This window comes from Opisthocomus hoazin, chromosome 3, assembly GCF_030867145.1.
Source record: "Opisthocomus hoazin isolate bOpiHoa1 chromosome 3, bOpiHoa1.hap1, whole genome shotgun sequence".
NCBI lineage: Eukaryota > Metazoa > Chordata > Aves > Opisthocomiformes > Opisthocomidae > Opisthocomus > Opisthocomus hoazin.
The window spans coordinates 57,910,124-57,928,510 of NC_134416.1; the positions used below are offsets into that span (position 1 = coordinate 57,910,124).

At 42.5% G+C, this 18,387-nt stretch overlaps 1 protein-coding gene across 7 annotated transcripts in view; it reads right to left on the reverse strand.

The window, feature by feature from the left end:
- The window catches only part of ZBTB14 (zinc finger and BTB domain containing 14), a 30,255-nt gene extending 12,806 nt beyond the window's left edge, over window positions 1-17,449 (reverse strand). For 3 of the 7 annotated variants that reach the window (XR_012763451.1, XR_012763452.1, XR_012763450.1), the window contains exons 1-8: window positions 17,366-17,449; window positions 14,706-14,789; window positions 11,420-14,237; window positions 7,985-9,813; window positions 2,893-6,708; window positions 1,598-1,744; window positions 948-1,008; window positions 252-288 (exon numbers count right to left, since the gene is read on the reverse strand). Coding sequence is in view for 1 of the 7 variants with exons in the window: in XM_075416416.1 (XP_075272531.1) it covers window positions 12,894-14,237; window positions 14,706-14,708 (1,347 nt within the window). In the remaining 6 variants the exon portion in view is untranslated. Of the gene's footprint in view, window positions 1-251; window positions 289-947; window positions 1,009-1,597; window positions 1,745-2,892; window positions 6,709-7,984; window positions 9,814-9,843; window positions 14,238-14,705; window positions 14,790-17,365 lie in introns of those variants that run through there. The other 4 variants (XR_012763455.1, XR_012763453.1, XR_012763454.1 and 1 more) reach the window with 4 other exon arrangements.
- Between the last annotated feature and the right edge of the window lie 938 nt (window positions 17,450-18,387).

Consider the following 18,387-nt stretch of genomic DNA (forward strand, 5'->3'; position numbering starts at 1 on the left):
CATTTTTAGACAGTTACAAAAATCAAGTTGACTCATGTCACTTCAAATCATCTGTTGCTATTTGTAATTCTATGGTTTTACATTTGAAGTAAACCCTTTATTCTAACGGAGCTGAAAACAATTATTTGGTCCCACAGATTCAGAAGCTTAGTAAATATGTTTTAAGGAAGAAGCCATTTTTACCTGAAGATGTTCAATGTTTCAATGTTTTATTAACAAGAATGTACAGCGAACATTTTACAGGTACGCACCTGAGTGTTTCTTGAAGAATCGTCTAGAAGTAATTACCTAAATACAAATGAAAACATTTTATAATAAAATAATACAGAGATAAAAAGAGATAATCAGGAAGATTTCATTATGTCTCTATCAAATGCTCATTTTATATTTTATAAAAAGCTTTCTCCACAACTTTGAGAATAAACTAGCTTTGAGCCTTTTTTTTTTTTTTTATTTCCTCACATTTGTGAACACCAATAATCAAACCTAGCTCTTTGGGAGGGGAGATGAATGTGGTCAGAAAACTGCTTGAACTACTTGATAACTTTTGCTATATGTGGTACTATCATAAAGGTCAGCAAAGAGCAATTACAGTCACTGACTAACTTGTGGTTAAGATTAAGAGTAAAAAACTTTACTAGCCAAGGTGCAATACATTACATCTGAAACTGCAAGAACACTGACTAGAGGAAGTAACTGTGACTGAGTGTCAGCAAAAAATATCTAAAATTAATTGGATAAATATTTGAGGTGTCAAACGGCAATTGGTATGGCAGGCATCATACTACTCAGTGTCCTGGATTTAAACTGGAACAATTAATGCCTCTGTAATTAATATACCTCTAACAGACAGATGTAGGGAATAAACACCGAAGGGAAAAGAGAAAAATCCAAACTGGTACAAGTACCATTCTCCTGAAGAAGGAAGTAAATGTAAAGCCTGTTACCTTTCCACGAGTACTCCAGAAGAGCAGCAATGCACAGATTTTCAGCAGCCAAAGACGAGACCTTGAAAGTCAGCAGCAAGAATATGCAACATTTCACAGGAAAAAGTGAATACCATTAGATTAAAGATAAATGTGGCCATTAGAGTTTCAACACTTTAGTCTATTCAGTTTTCTTAACTAATCTGACAAACTGCACAGTAGTCCAGGGCTGAGATTTACAAACATGGATAAATTTTAGATATATTCTAGGAGAAACACAGTACAGTTTTGGGGTTTTTTGTTTTATTTTCGAAATATCACAAGGATGAGTCCACCCCAGGACTTCTCAGAGCATGTAAAGAGACCCCAAAAGCCCCAACTCCATGTAGGGAATCTCTCTAGCTGATTACATCGCTGCCCTCACAATATCTGAATGCCTCGCACCCATCAATGATTATCTTCCAACAGTCCCACAAGAAGTAAATTGTTAGCTTTATGTTATAGATGGGAGTCAAAATTACAGTGAAGCTGAAACCAAAGTAAAACCCAACCAGTAAGAAACAAAGACCTAGATAATAGGTCTAATCACAAGACTGAATGATTCACATAAAACATTACTATATATACAACTGTGCAAAAATCAGTGGAGCCAAAGTAATTGCTGCTCCCACCTGCCACACCTCTGTAGACAGCCAGTCCCTTCACTGAAACAGACAAATGAGTCACAGTCCAACATTCAGAGCTGTTAGATCACACAGGAATTCTTTCATATAACAAGGAATTCAGTCCAGTCAAGTCCTTGGCTAATGACTCTGGATCTAGCAGGGACAAGGAAACATAAGAAGAGACTTTAAAGGACCTCACATACAACTGTTGACTCATGACATGGACAAGGCCATACTATTCTGCATCATGCTAAAACTCATAAGATAGCTTGGGAGTCTGCTGCAAGTAGAATTCTCATCTTCAAACCCTTTCTGTTCTACTGGCACAACACCACATATGTTAGACTAAAGATGAGTATTTTTGCACGTGTCTTCATCTTTTCTATAAAAAAATGTTTTAAGAACCTGATCATACCACAGCTTTTTGGTGTGTGTAACTTGGCACAAGTCATAAAATTAGGCATGTGCTCAGGTCTTCAAAGAACTTAAAAAGAGAGAAGCAAAGAAGTATTTATGACCCATGGCAAAACTGCTAGCCAGTGAGCTAAGGAGAGAAGTCAGCTCTACAATAAATGCAGGGATTTCCAAATTTGCCAGAAAATCCTATTTCATTAAAGTCCTCAATAAATTCAGATGTAACATTTTGATAAATGTAAACAACATAAATATTAAACTACATGCTTAATTTAATGCTCAAAGAGAACAAAGACATGTAAAATTTAAATACCAAAATAATCTTTTTAACACGTTACTAAACAGCTTAGGTTGTTCAAGAACTGAGAATGGGAAACTATTCTGAATCACACCAATATAAAATACAAACAGTAAATACACAATGCGGTTTACTAACTTGTCCTATAGAGTCAAAAGGATGGGGATTTAATCATGCATGGCCAAAACCAAAACAGTTTGGCCAAATAAGATATATATATGAATTTTAAATTACGTTTGAAAACATCAACCTTGTTACAAAAGAAAGGATTTAAAACAGTAGAGTAACAAAATTTTAAATTAGGTTAGCAAGATTCACAGAGCATAATCCCCATTCAGCTGAAAAGTGTCTGTAACAGGACATCCCTACTCTAGCAGAATATATCACATCCATCGAATCAGGGTTCCCCTCTGCATTTAATCCATCCTTGGAATGATAGGAAATCTACGAGAAAGTAATACAATAGGATAAAAGAAAAATTAATTACTGAAGTGGAAAATTAAGCCCGTGTTTCATATTGAAAACATTTACTAACTCTCTTCAAATGGGTAAATGTTAACTTTAATTAAAATATTTGTGTCTAACATACCTCCATTTATGATGGCGGCCATGACATTTTAAAGTAAGAATTTCTGATGTATTACAAGTTTTTTGCAGACTGAATGGCACAACTCCAGCTTAAGTAAACTTGCCTGTCGCACACTTTAAAAACTGTAAGTTTTAACTGTTACTGTGTGTATAGCTGTCCATAGTTGTTAATGCAGCAAACAAGCCCAGTTATCTTCAGACCTCTAACTCATCTGAAATACAAAAGCAAGGGTATAGCTGCTCCTTCCTACTTACCAAGTAGACAGATTTGAACTCTTTTCCCTTATTTAAGATCGCAAATTCCAGACACAAAGTTAGAATATGTTTATTTTTTTAAAAGATCAAGTCTCTCCAATAGAAGCATTCAACGAGATCTGCTTTTCAGAAGTGTAAGGTTTCACATACAGTGCTGAAAAGTTACAAGATTGAAACCTTACACCAGCATTAAAAAGTTTATGCCTCAAAATCCTGGTTTAAGCTTTATTTTACACTTTAAAAGCGAGAATATAGTGGCCATGATTTTTATAAATCTTACTGGAAAATCTGGATGAATTAGTAAAATATTACTGGGTAAAATAACAAAATCAGTAATAGCTGCAATATAAAAAAAGGTATCTTGTAAAAATAAAATACTCAAATGTTGTTGTTTCAGATGGGGAAAAACAGTCTTGTTAAAAGTAAAGCACAGAAAACCATGAGAAACAACAGAGAACAGAACTCATTTCCAGGGAATAACTTCTCACTGAAAGAAGGCAACTCTCAAAAAAGAATGCCTTCCACAGCCTCCGCTACACAAAAGAAGAACTACATTGAAAACTCCTTAATCTGCAGTACCAAATGGAAATGGAAAAGTACCTACGATATTTATATTAAGGCCTTCAAATGGATTAATACTTATAACTGGAAAGAAATCAAAATCAATCGTTTTAGAACCTTCAAGTTTACCATAGAAGACTAAACTAGAAAGGCAGAAAAAAAAATTATTAACATGAAATCAGTCTAGCTGACATTACGTAATGAAATACAGAATCTGTCCCTATGCTTTGGATTTATATTATTTGCAACAACTAAAAAGATTGTTTGATGATTTTTATACAGTAAGTGACCTAAAATAGACCTAAATAAGTATGAAGTGAATATTGTCGACTTCTAACACTTGTAAACATTAACTTATGTTGTAAAAATACAAATATTCATCCTTTTGGGGTTATAATTTTTGCCCTTCAGTGAAGTAAATACTTATTGCCTTTTATAACTATTCTTTTCCCCTTAACCTGAGCAATTTGTCACAATTCAAGGCTTTGTAGGATTGTTGTATGAGAGGCAAATAGGGTCAGATGAATTTAAATAATAAAAAAGAAAACAAAAACACCACAACTTCAAACCCCAAATTCCATTCTGAAAAAGCGGGAATGAAGCACACACACCTCCCTCTCCAAAATCCCGCAAGTCTACCACCAGTGGTTCTTGCAAAGGAGTTCTGTCTGGTCCTTTCTGCTGCCAGGCTGCTTCTCACAAACACTTTGCAACTAGTGCTGCGTTTCCTCACCTTGTATTTAATATGTGATGCCAAAGTTGGGCAAGTCCTGCTCCTCTCGCTCTCCTAACTCTAACTATGTGCTCCTGCTCCTTGCCTTGGATCAAGTCTAATGAATTGGTTTGACAAGGTAGGTCAACTTTAACTCACTGAAGCACTGAATTGCTTTGTTACAGAAACCTGCTCGAATGGCTTACCCTAAAGCCACAAAAGCCATTAAATCCGAAGGAAACAAGACAGAGGAAAGAGGTGCAAAAGGTAAGAGCAAAAGAGGAAAGGGGAGAATGGGATTGCCCCTTCTAGCAACAACTTGCAGTTATACTACAGCAGGCGAAACAGAAAGCTGCTGTCTCAGGAGGCAGCTCCTCAACAGCCAAAGTCGATCTAAATTGGCGCTGCTCTTCCGCTGACCCTAGCACTGAGGCAATCGTGCGGCTGCTAAGAAGGTTAAGAAAAATATGCCTCAAACCAGCAATTAGCTTTCAGGTGCTTCGGCTCTCTGTGAAGCAGTAAACTGAGACATCGTACGAGTACTACTGCAGGCAAAAGAACAAAAATAAATTGCCACAACTACAACTTTGGTTGTCTTAAACCACCATGGATCTGATCCTTGACCTCATTTAGCTTTCCCCTTAATTTGAAAACAGTGAAACATCTTGTGCCTTAGCTGTGCCTTGGACATGAAGCCTACTGCCTTGGTGCTTTACTTCTCTCTTTTTGTTATCACCTGGGACAGACAAATAGGTTTAAGTTAAAAAGAGTGTTGAGTGTGTTCCTGTGCTCCAAGAACAGTGAGAACAGATCATTTTTGGATCAAAGCTGACAGCCATTAGTTTGTTAACAAAACAGCACTTACTATCCAGCATATCAATGGTAATCAGAGTATCAGCTCTACCATAGCTCTACCTGGAGAAATAGGTGAAATGCTTTTCAGCTTCACTTGAACCTCTCCACCCTGAAAAGTCTTCAAAAGCAAAGAATTCAAGAAGAATAAAAGAACATAACTTAGGACTGATATTTGTCCAGACAAGACAAACTTTAACCGGGTGACTACACAAGACAGAGCGAGCTGTCACTCATTCCACTACAGTTGAAATAACAACGTCCTGCTCCTTCCTGGTTACCCTCATCCCAGCTCCCGCCTTCTGCCTTCATCACTTACCTTGCACTGGCACAGCAGTCCAGCAGACACCTTTGTGGGCAGGAAAGGAGGGGAGAAGGAACAAGACTCACCCTTTCAGTAGAATTAAGCTTTACCATACAAAGTCGACTTTGCTGTGCCTTTAGAAGACTGTATTCTCAAAAAAGAAGGTTTATAGCGGAACAGAAACAAATAAAAAACAATGCTTAACTTTTGAAATAAATATAGAGAAATATTCCATTGCAAAGTACTTTTTCATACAGAACCTTCTATTCACTTTACGTCATCGCAAAGTAATCAGATCAAACCCTGCTGCCATCTGAGAAAACGTTCCTTAATGTCCTAAGCACATCGCATGAAAACTTTGGTTATTTGAAATGGGGGAATGATAATGGGCTATTTGGGATACAAAAAAGATGGATCCCCTAGCGTAGAGGAAAAAGGGTTAAATGCTGCTTAGCTATAGACAGGCAGTATAATTGCCTAGTGCAACAGAGCTGTATGAACAGATAAACTATGATTTTCATAACCAGGAAAAATAGATCTATACAGTGATGCTAAAGTGTTAAGGTAATGAAAATAAATCAGCAAATTATCATCTAGGGGTACTGACTCCTTAAGGAAGTGAAAACATGTTCTTATATATAACGTACCATAAATACTTTAAATAAAAATTTGCATGTAATTTGTCTTGGAGTTTAATAAATGCAATGTTTAGAACATTTTTCACAGTGTATTCTTCCTTTTATTCCAACTCTTCTCCCTAACTTTCACCATGCAACCTTAAACACAACAAAAACATGTAAAAAATCTTTGACAGCATGCAAAACAGAACCAATTAATATCTTTAAAGATGCAGTCCTGAAAACTCTACTCTCACAAACCCCAATTATGCTGATGACAAGTAAAAAACAGCCATAAATCACCCACAGAGAACTAATAACTTCCCTTGAAGAGGAACTCCTGCCTGAAGTTACACAGGATCTCGTGGCAGTAACATTTCCAATTTCTAGAGTAGGAAGAAATTAGTTTTTGATCTCAAAGTGGAGTTCTACTATTCTACATCCTCTCGTCTGAGCAATCTGCAATCCCACTACAGTGGTTCGTTCCTGTAAGCACTGCTTGTGGTACCCTTGACCCTGAAAAAAATGGGTATTTATTAGCAAAGAAAGAAAACCTAGAATATTTTTGTCTTTAAAAATATTCTACAGATTGAGCTTCCCTGCAGCTAAATTGCTTGCAGATGAAGATTACTCATATTAAAAGTATAAATAGGCCATTGGGAAGAGGTCAGAAAACTCCAAATGCAGGCACTGTGGGGTATGTTGTGGTGGTGGTGGTGGTGGTGTTACTGTTTTTAACAGAACGGTGCTGCATCAGAAAATACATTTTTCTAAAACAGAATAGCGCTTTGACATTTTGGTGGAAGAAGTTGAAATTCTCAATGTTAATAATTCTTGTGATTTTATGATTCCATAAAGACAATCAACATTCACTACATTATTTCCATTAATTTCTTTTACTTCTGCACTAAAATACAGCTTTAAAACTATTTATATGCATAATACATAATACGTAGTTATTGTCATATACTTATTCAAAATGGCTCAGTATTATTAAAAAGAAAATAATTTGGAATTTCCATTCAGTAAGAGTTTCAATTTCTTGTTAGCACCACTTATTTTATAAGCTTCTGTTCTTTCAAAAACTACAGACTCAAAAAAACATAACATATATATACATATATAGAAAGGATAAGGTATATAGGTATCTGGAAGTTCTGCTTTGGCCATGATTTTTGATATCCATTTGCCAAAGATGTCAAACATGGAACAACTTTATTCATATGGTCTACGTGTATTTCAAGTTTATCTATTAAAAATCAGATGCTTATCTACAGATTATTAAAAAACAGTAAGACTTCAAAATTCTGTTTCTATTTTAAAGAGCTCGCAGCATGATGGCTCTAGTTCTGTTCACATTGGAACCGCTAAGGTTCATAAAGTTTCAGAGTTCTGTAAGTATGTGAAGGAGCAGAGTCTGCAAATAAAAAAGAATACAAAGGGACAGTGGAGAGAAACACATTGAAAAACATATCGATGTTGTATAAATCACTATTTTTAGCTATCCTATTATTTCAGATTTCTTGTATTACATTCAAAAATCATTCCTGAGAAAAGATGTTTCGACTCTTCTGACACATTATTTAACAAAATCTATTAATGGAAACCCTCCATCTGTTCCACAATGAAAGTCATTGTAATTGTTTTAGACCTATAGGGAGACAAATGACAGACCAACTGCTGTAATGGAATTTTTAATGAAACATGCACATTTCTGTCTGACTGGGCATACTACTGTGATCTACAGATTAGCTGTTTGAAAGAGATGAAAATTCCCTGGGTCTGTCTTTACCTTCTAGGTAGAATCATCCTATTCTGTACTGACGTGTAAATGTTTACATTCAGAAAAGTAGGATCTTCTTATCAGTAGATGTACTTTGTTTCAGAAATGCTTTGTCTCTCCTGCAAGACAGGGAGGTGTTTAAATTGATAAAAGACTCAGGAACAGATAATCTGTCCCTAAATGTATACTCTAAGCTTAGGGTAGACTTTCTGATGTCATCTGATGTTTCACTCTGTATCTCACCCAGCTATTCAACATCCTTATTCACTGGAATCATGAACACAATCTCTAGATTAGAAAATTAGGACCTGATCTTCAAAAGAACTCCAGTTTGGGTACCTAAATGGCAAGATTTTGATGAGTATTTAGTATTCTGCAGTTTACATGAAATAGAAGCTAATCTCCTCAAAATCTTGCTAGTTAAGTCAGCATTTTCTTTCACGCAACCTTAAACCCTGATCTCCAGGCTTAAACATTTTTCAAATACTAAAGCATAACAACGAAAACACAAGCACTCAACTGTGAATTGCTTCATTTTCTAATATTTGTTTAAATATAGATAAGAAGGGTGCATAGAAGAGGGGGTGGGGAGTGAAGAAGGGCTAGCACGTATTTTCCTGAACTTTTGCAGTTTCCAAACTGAGTTGTGCCAGATAACCAGCTGCACACCCATGGCTAACACAATTTGGATCAGAAATTAATCAGATACCAGAGTTCAGTGTTCTCTTTGTGCCTTTTCCCTTTACAAAAACCACACCATCATTTTTAAGAACACACAGCTAAGATCACTGAACAGCAACGATCTTATTTCAAATATCTCTTTTCACTCTAAGTTATTTAGTCTTTTAAAACACAAAGACTTTCAAATAAATGATTATGCTTCCTTAATACTTAGATGTTTCTGCAACTGAGAACACTTTGCTTTGGTGTCTCAACTGGTGCTGACCATACAGACCCATTTGGGTCACCAGAACCACGTCATTTCACATCAACTAATACGCTGCTGCATTATACACATCAGCCCTGGTCACGCAAACACCTATCCCTATACTTAATTCCAATACACGGAGAGTTCCACTGAAGCCACTTAGCCACCTAACATCATGACATGGACAGACATTCAGCATAAGCCAAAACAGTAACCAAATTTTTGCTATCCTATGTATATTACAGACATAACTGACTCCAATCTCACAAGCCATAGATGGAGGAGTGTATGTTTAGGACCAATTCCATGAATGATCTTTTTGCTACTTAATTCTGAGAAAAACAATTGATTCACACCGAATGTTATTTTAGCTATCTATGTTTCTAAAGCATTCTGTCACTCCTGCATGCACACCAATCAGCTAATTTGCCTGGACAACTTTGTCAGGAATATTAGGCTAGTCTGGCCCCAGTAAAGTCAGCAGCAGAATTCCCACTAATTGGACAGAGTATCATCCACTGTCTTATAAGCTCTGAAAGAAGTTGCCATTCTTAAAAAAGCAAAAATAAAAACCTGCTCATTTCTTGATCAACAGCTCATAGCTTACGGTTTATCATGCTGGAAATCCTCTGTGGCTTGGAGCTGACATACATCTGCTCCTGTACATGGCATCTTCTGGCAAGACAGGAGAGAGCTGGGAGCAGTCATGTCTTAAGATGCAGACAGGTTTATCTGAACTTCACAGACACACCCTCGTAACATACAAGCTAACAACCCTTCAGAATGTACACAATGAATGGGATTAACTTAGAACACACTAACAATAATGTGCAGCTAAGGTTACCTCCACATTCTTTTCCGAAACCTTTTCCAAAACTTTAAGCTTAAGTACTCTAGGCCTTCTCCCTGTCTTGAATAAAAACAATTGGGAAGGGAAGAAAATATTATCTATTGGCATTCAAAAAGACTAGAAGTAAGGTAAGTTCACATCCTTAAAACAGATATCGTTAGTAGAAATTGCCAACAAAATTCTCAACTTCACAAAATAATTGAGCCTTTGCCTTCCTGATCATTATTGTCATTGTTGGTCTCAGGAACATACAGCAGTTTTCTGACTTAAGGAGCTAGAAACCAGCATGGGGCCAAGCCCCCTTTCAAAACCTTTGACATGGGAGCAATTCCATTGGTTTTGCTGAACTTGTTCCTGTGACAGGCTGTTAAGATCAAGCCTCATGTAAGGTGTTCATGCCTGTCCAAGGAACGTGCAACAGTAATATTTGTTCCTGCCTCTGCAGACTTTTGTATCGGAGTATGTGTAACATCATTCTGTCCCAGTTTTAAAAAGCTAAAAGCATCATGCAACCCTTATAGCTGTAACCTTGTATAACTCTTACAGCTGTAAGCTTTAACAATAGCAGAATTTACTCTGATGTAAAACACAATGCTATAACACTCTCAGTTGTGTGTCTTCTAATGCAAGCCTGCTTTTCTATAACAATTTCAAATTCACAGCCTGACTGCCTGTGCACAAATGTCAGAGGGCAATTTTCTTTAACTGTAAGCCTTGAGCTCTGTCTTTCCATTCAAGTGTCTGCTGTCCCAGTGAGTTCCATTTTCACCAATTACTTTCCAAAAAAACCAATGAGGATCTTCTTGACAGGCTATTTAGCTTATCCCTCAGCTTCAAGGCAGTATTAACTATATTTATACCATTCCTAACAGATGTTTGTCTAACTCGTTCTTGAATATCACCATTAGTGGAAATTGCAGTGCCTCCCCAGGCATCCTGTTCTAACAATAGATTATTCAACCCTTCAAAAGTTTTTCTTAATGTCTAATGTAAATGTTCACTGCTGTAATTGAAGATCATTACTGCTTGCACTCTTCATAGGAGACCTAGAGAAAATTTACTTTCTTCATCTTTCATACTTTTGAACTCTTATCACAACAGATCTGGTTTGTACAGACTTATCAACCCCAATTTTATCATCTAAGAAAAAATGAACAAAATTTTAGATAAGAAAACATAGCAAGACTAATATATTTAGAAAAAAAAAAGTAGATCCCATTTTGGACCTACTATCTTTATATCTATGATCATATACAGTAAAACATTTTAACAATGGTCATTTATCATGTTCCTCAAGAGAACCAATAAAATGCAATGAATACACATCCTCTGATGTTGCACAGATACAAAATGTATAGTTTGTTTACAAACTAATATTACTGAATGTAAAATGAAGCAACATTTTAAAAAAATATATTGGTAAAGGTCCAAAGTTTACATTTTCTAAAATATTAAGTTCATGTTTTATTTACAGACCAGCTTTCAAACAATTATTGGCATTTTAAGTTGACTGCTTAACCCAATGAGTACATGAATAAAAGGAAGCTGTAAAAAAACCCAACCAAACAAAAAATCAATAATCAAAGTTCCATATAACAGTTCCAAAAATGCTATTTTCAACTTCTATTTAGAAAAGCAAGATGTGATCTACCACACAGTAACTTACCAGAAACTGGTCTAACACTTTCATATGCTACAGGTATCGCAAGCAATCAATGTTACCCAACCACGTGCCCAAGAGTGCAGGTTTCTTCCCATTCCAACTTCAAACGAAGTTTTGACAACAGCTGTAGTATTTACAAATTTAAAATAAAGGCTCAGTATCCCTTTGGATTACATTACCACTGTTATTGTGTCTTCTCTTGTTGACTACACGTAGCAGACTGCAATCCAAAGACCACTTACTTTGTTGACTCTGTGAGTTAACAGTTAAATTAGCAGCATCTACCCCAGCTTGTCTGAAAAAAAAAAATAGGCAACTCTAAGTAACAGACTACTAGTGAACACTGATTCTGGATCAGTTATGACTGAAATAGCTCACTTGAAGTTCCCTCTTGCCAAGAGGTTGCGTGTCAGAAGGCATAAGTTTTTAAACTCGAACGGGACCTATTAGCTGGTATGACCAGCCACGACAGAAAACCCAGCCTGAAGGCTGCGGGCAGGCACGCGACAGCCCGAGGCTGCGCTCTGCAGCTGCGGAGGTCTGGCAGTGCCACCCAGTCACTCGCCATACAGCCAGAAACGAACTGAAAGCTGCATAACAAAAACTACAGCCTCGGGCTGTATTAGCTTCAACTAATTTCTACTGGGTCCGAATAAGGAACGTGTCTCCTTCTCCACGCTGCACCCTTTTTCCTCCGTGGTTCTGTCCCACCTCCGGGGGCCTGCATAAGAGTGAACACAGAAACAAACGAGGCAGACTCTTTTCCTCACAGAAGGACTGGTGAACGCAGCAACCTTTCTGCTTTGCCAGCCAGGACCATTGTGAATAATGCAGTTTTTCCAGGAAAGCAAGTATTTCATTAAATTTGCAACCTTGATTAAAATAAGGGGATACCTGAGGGAATGGAATAAGAAGCAATTTCATTTTGATCACCGTCCCCCCTTACACTCTGTTGTACCAACCTCTAGCACCTACATTAGGTGAAAAAATGAGGAATTATAAAGCTTAGGGAATCATCATCTGTTTCTCAAAAACTGTAGGCATAACACTTTCAAAACTATGAAAAACAAGTATTTCCTTTCCACGGTTGTTATTTTCTGAGATGTCTGCGTTTTTACATATAACTCACTGATTTTGATGCCGACACCATATGCTTATTGCACACTGGATGAAACAAAATCTCAGCCGGTGATGATCCCTGTTTTATAGCGTATTTCATCATATTCTCAAATTGAATCAGGTATTAGTGCATTATACTGCTAATGACAACAAAACTATTTCATATTGTAAGAATACCCATCTCTGAAATGTTTTAAAATACCTAACCAAGCAATGCTATGCATTCCTATGTAGCATTCAAATCCTCTAAAAATATGTTCTCTTGAATAGATAATTCTCAGTCTAAACGTATACCAACAATAGATTTTGTTCAATTTAATTTCTTATATTATTTCTGATAAAGTTTCTGCTTTAGTTTTTAACTACAAGCTATAGTTTCTAATTGCTGCTCTGCTTCAGCAGCCATAGCTGCTGCCTGTAACTGTTCTGTTTCACTCTGGATGGAATTGGCTGCAGTAACTTGTTTTCTTTCGCTGTGCATATTGTTCTCGTGTCTTTTTAGATCAGATGCTTTAGCAAATGCTTTAGTGCAGGAACTGCAGACGAAAGGTTTCTCTCCTCGGTGTCTTCTTTCATGGTCTTTGAGGTGGGACTTGTGCTTGAAAGCTTTATCACACATATGGCATGCAAATGGCCTCTCATTACTGTGAACTCTTTCATGCTTTTTTAGATCCGGCGCACGAATAAAAGACTTTCCACATACCTCGCAACTGTAAGGCTTGTAACCTGTGTGTATTTTCAGGTGCTCTTTCAAATGAGCTTGCGTGGTAAAGCCCTTTGTACACATTTCACAAACAAACGGTCTGTCAGCGGTGTGTAGCTTTTCATGTTTTCTCAATCGCGCTTCATCAGAAAAGGTCTTACCACAAGCCTGACATACAATGTGTTCCCTGTGACCGTAAAGCAAATACTCAAACTTCATATCCCCAGCAGCTGTGGTCCAGCCTGGTGTCTGTTCGTCTTTTACTTCACTTATGCCATCGTTAAATGTCAAAGCCTGAGGGGTCTGAGATCCTAAATCTTTTGATTCGGTGGTTTCCATAGGCTCTACTTCCTGGCCATAGCAGTTTACTTTGCGAACCTCTTCGCTTCCCAGCTCTTTCAGAATGGCCTCCTGCACTCTGAGGGTAGTGGTAGGTGATTTTCCATCTTCCTGACTCGGGGGAGTTCCTTCCACCGTCACATCTGATGGACTGTCATCATGATCTCCAATTTCTTCCACCTCATCATCTTGGGTATCATTAGGTTCCCCCATGGGACGGTTTATTTTTAGACAGTACTTGCTCTTGGACTGTGTGTTTTCCTCAGGACTAGACACATCACGTTTTTGAGAGCAGAGTTTATCCAGAAACCGAATACCAAGAATCTGGCCTGACGACATCATCAAATTTACGTCCTCTTTCTTAACAGAAATCTTTGCAGTGTACATGTAATTGAGAACTTCCTCAAAAATATCAGAACGAAGAAAATCTATTTCTATTACTGATGAACTATCTACTTCCAGTTTTTTGAAAAGCTTTTTGAAGTAGGTACTGCAGGCAGCAAGCACGCACCTATGTGCTCTGAATTTAACATCTTCAACCACGATAGCTATGTCACAAAATTCTCCTTCCAAACGTTGTTCATTTAATGTTTTCAGGAACACAGTTTTGTGATCGTCGTCATTATATTTAATGGTTTCAGACATACTGATGAAAAACTCCTGTAAAATAACAAAGGAAAGTTTTGTAACTTTTATAAAGTAGTCCAAGTCACAAAATCCCAACAGCTGATGTCATTTACACACTAAAAGAATTGCCAAATAATTTTTTTTGCTTAATATGGCCAGAAAAAGTCCTTCCAATTGTAAAAGCATTGCTCTTAAACGTCCTTTAAGATTGTGAACACATAAAGGTCTTCCCTTAGGTTATATACTTTAGAGGATATATAGCAATTTATAAAGGATAATTTTTTGTATCGATATGTTAATTTATTCCAATATTTACTGATTCAGTCATCCAAAATCAAAAACTTTCTCAGTGAAGTTGCAGTTCCCAGTAAATGTATGATCCAACCGCAGCAGAAGTCATTCTTACAGCTAAAGGAAATGTTACTACTAAAAAAGCATAAGAAATACCCTAAATGTGTCACCATAACAAACTAAATGTGAAATATCAAATATAAGCCTTACCATGAACAATGCAGGTAATTTTCTTAACAAATGATTATCAAATATTTGACAGACGATTAACCCTTACAATGGGCCACCTTCAGCCTGAAAGACAGGAAGACAGTAACATTTAAAGAAACTATAAAATCCATTCCAAAAATTGTTTTAAGTATCTGTGATAAAACACAACATTTTCAATTATCTAAACTTATAAAAGATGCGCGTTAAAACAGCCAGTTATTTTGACTGTTCTACAGACAACTGTATAAATTGACCTAATAGCGCTGTTGTCACAAACCATGTGTTTACTTTCCTCTGGCTCCTTCATTTCTCTGACTCCACTTTCCTGCTACTCACTTCGCACTAGATCTAAAAGTCTGAAAAACTTCTACAGGAATCAACCCATCAAAAAGGTGATTCGTCTTCTGCTGAATCAGTGAGCTGAGCCAACCTAGCAGAGGGTCTGGCAAGCAGAGTGAGCATCCCAAAGGGCAGCAGGCTGGGCTGTGGATGGATGCGCATCCAGGACCAGGGAAAGAGACACCAAGGATACCAGATCTCCAAACAAGCGAGACACTCAAACAGCAGCAGGATAATGCAAAACACATAATTTACATTATTCGATCCCAATCTCCCACAGACATCTAATTGTGACAGGAGCAGGAAATGCAGCGGTGAGGAGGGAAATTTAATCACAGAATCACAGAATGGTAGGGGTTGGAAGGGACCTCTGTGGGTCATCTAGTCCAACCCCCGTGCCGAAGCAGGGTCACCTAGAGCAGGCTGCACAGGACCTTGTCCAGGCGGGTCTTGAATATCCCCAGAGAAGGAGACTCCACAGCCTCCCTGGGCAGCCTGTTCCAGTGCTCCGTCACCCTCAGAGGGAAGAAGTTCTTCCTCATGTTCAGACGGAACTTCCTGTGCTTCAGTTTGTGCCCATTGCCCCTTGTCCTGTCGCCGGGCACTACTGAAAAGAGCTTGGCCCCAATATTTGGTTGTGACACCTCTCTCTGTCACCTGGCATGGAGCTACTGGGATTTCCTTTCCTAAATTCAAATTTATCCTTCACGAGGTACGAAATGGAAGCAGCTGACAGGTACGCCACTTCCACTCTTGGGTGTATGGGGACACGGTATGGGAACATTTGCCTCCCTACAAACACCTTTGCAGGTCTGGCATTCCAGCACACAGTGCCAGGGGCTGAAAAACAAAAAAAAGTGAGGAAAGCCAAAATTATTTTCTTAGTCCTACATAACCAAATGTTACAATAGCCAGATAGGAAGTACATAAACAATCGAAATACGCAAAAGACAACAAAACCAAGAAAGACTGTCTGCATTTCTCTGGGCTGTCTGCATCTATGGTCCCAGGAAAAGGCATTAATCCAGCGGGACAAACAACTACTGCGACAGGATCTGTTTCAAGTTCTCTGCAAGCTGGGGAGAACGCCGCTTTCTTTTTAAGCAAGCAGTGAGGCAGCCACTGCTAGCGACCCAGCAGCAGTCCCACGCCGTTCGGTGAAGCAATACGCAGTTTTGCTGCGATGTTGTCGAGCCTCACTAAGCGAGAACCAGCTACAGGGGAAGTAATTGGCTGGAAACAGTGTTGCCGAGTAGGCAGGGGGGTGTAAGCGGCGAGAGAAACAAAGTTTCTGCTCTGTGAGTGGAGCATCTCCCGCACCGAGTCCCGGCAGGGGGAAACTCCACCGCCACCGGGCTCCTTACTCCGCGGAGTAAGTCTGACTGTTCCCACGCACACGTGGTTTGAACACTGCCGTTACCACCTCAGGAAAGGGGGGTTGGTGGGGCGGAGGGGAAATATGTCTGAAATATGTAACTGTTGGCGCTCGGTGCCTCGCCACGTTAGCTGTGCCGGCTCGGCAGGCGCGCTGCCGGCCGTGCCCGCCGCCGCAGAGGCAGCCAGGCGCACGCCCGCTCCGCGCACCCGCCGGCGAGGACGCGGCGCAGGCGGGTTCCCGCCGGGGCCCAGCCCTCGCCGGGCCGCCGCGGCCCGCTCGCCGCCGCCGCCACGGGAACCCGCGGGGGGGAGGAGACGCGGCCCGCGCTCCCGGCCCGTCGTCGGGGGCGCCCGCGAGCGGCAGGCGGCCTCTCTCCGGAGCGAGCCCGGCGCTGCCCCCCCCCGCCGCCTCCTCCTCGCGGGGCTGCGCGGGGACGGCGCCCCCCTCCCCCCGCCCCGACGGTTTCTCGCGCGGCGCTCGCCCCGCCGGTGGCCGTGGTGCCGGCGGCGCCGCAGCCCGAGACGCCGCCAGGCTCCCGCCGCCGGGCCGCGGCCGCGCGCCCCTTTGTTGTTGCGGACGCGCGGGGCCCGCGCGCTGCAGCGTGCGCATCCGTCGCTGGACGCGGCGTCGTCCTCCTCCTCCTCCTCCTCCTCGCCTTCTCCCCGCCGCGCGCGCGGGAAGGAGGCAGGCGCGCGACGGCTCCGAGCTGCTGACGGCGGCAGCGGGCGCGCCCGCGGCGCCTCCGTCTCACCCGGCGCGAGCTGCCTGGGCTTTAACGGGTGCAGCCGCCAGCAGCCCGGGCTGCAGAGGGCGGCGGCAGCGGGCGGGGGAGGGAGGGGGGCGCGCGAGGGAGAGCGCGCGCGCGCAGCGCAGCGGCGGCCCCGCCGTTGGGCGGTGCGGGGGGAAGGGGGGGGGGGGGAATGGGGAGAGGGCTCGCGCTTACCTGCCGCCCGCCCGCGCGCGCGCGGAACCGCACTTCCCGGGGAGCGCGGGGGGCTGCCGTTGCCGCCGCTGCCGCCGCGCGGGAGGGGGCCGGGGAGGGGGGGGAGGGAGGGAGGAGGGGGGAATTTGGGGAGGGGGATGGGGGGGGGGGGTCTGCGCGCGTCTCTCCGGCCGTCACCGCCGCCTCCTGCACGAGCACTCAGTGCGCGCGCGCGCGCCGGGGGCGGGGGGTACGTGCATGCGCGGTGCGAGCAGGGCGCGCCTGTGCCGGGGAGCGTGGAGGAGGCGGAGGAGGCGGGGGGGAGCGCGCCGGGCCGTCGCCCTTTTCGGGGGGCCCGCGCGCGCCGGCGGTGGCGGCGCGCACGCGCTCCGCGGGCACTCGCCCCGCCGCGACTGCGCCCGCGTGTGCGAGCCCGGCGGTGCCCCGCCGCCCCCGCCTGGCGGCGCACGGCGGCGAGGCCGGCGCGGGCGAGGCCGCGAGCCGGCCGCCGGGCGGGAGCGGAGGAGCGAGACGCGAGGCGGCCGTTGAGCGGCGCTCGGAGGGGCGGGGCGGGGCCGCGCGGCGGGCACGCCCCGGCGGGGCAGGAAGCGTGGCTCGCTCCCGGCGGCGGCGGCGGCGGCGGCGGCGTCGCGCCGCGCCGCGCTCGGGGCCCGCGCCCGCAGCGCCGGTGCCGCGGGTCTCCGAACGGGAGCGGCGGGGCCCGCCGCCCGCCCGCCCGCGCGCGGCGCGTGACTGCCGGCGGGATCTGTTTTTAAAAACCCGTGATGTGGCGAGCGGGCCCCGCGTGTCCGCGCGCGCGCGCGGTCGCTGTGGGGTAGCGGCCGCGCTGCGGCGGGGTTCGCTGTCGGGGCGCCCGCGGGGCCGGCGGGAAGAAGTGACAGCCGTTCGTTACCGCGCCGCTCGCCGCCCGCCTGCCTGCCCACCGGACGCTCGCCTGGTGGCGCGGCGTTCGCTGGACTGATCTGTGGGTAAATTAAGCTGTAAAACTGCTCTTAGCGCAAGCTGCGGCAGGTCTCCAGAGA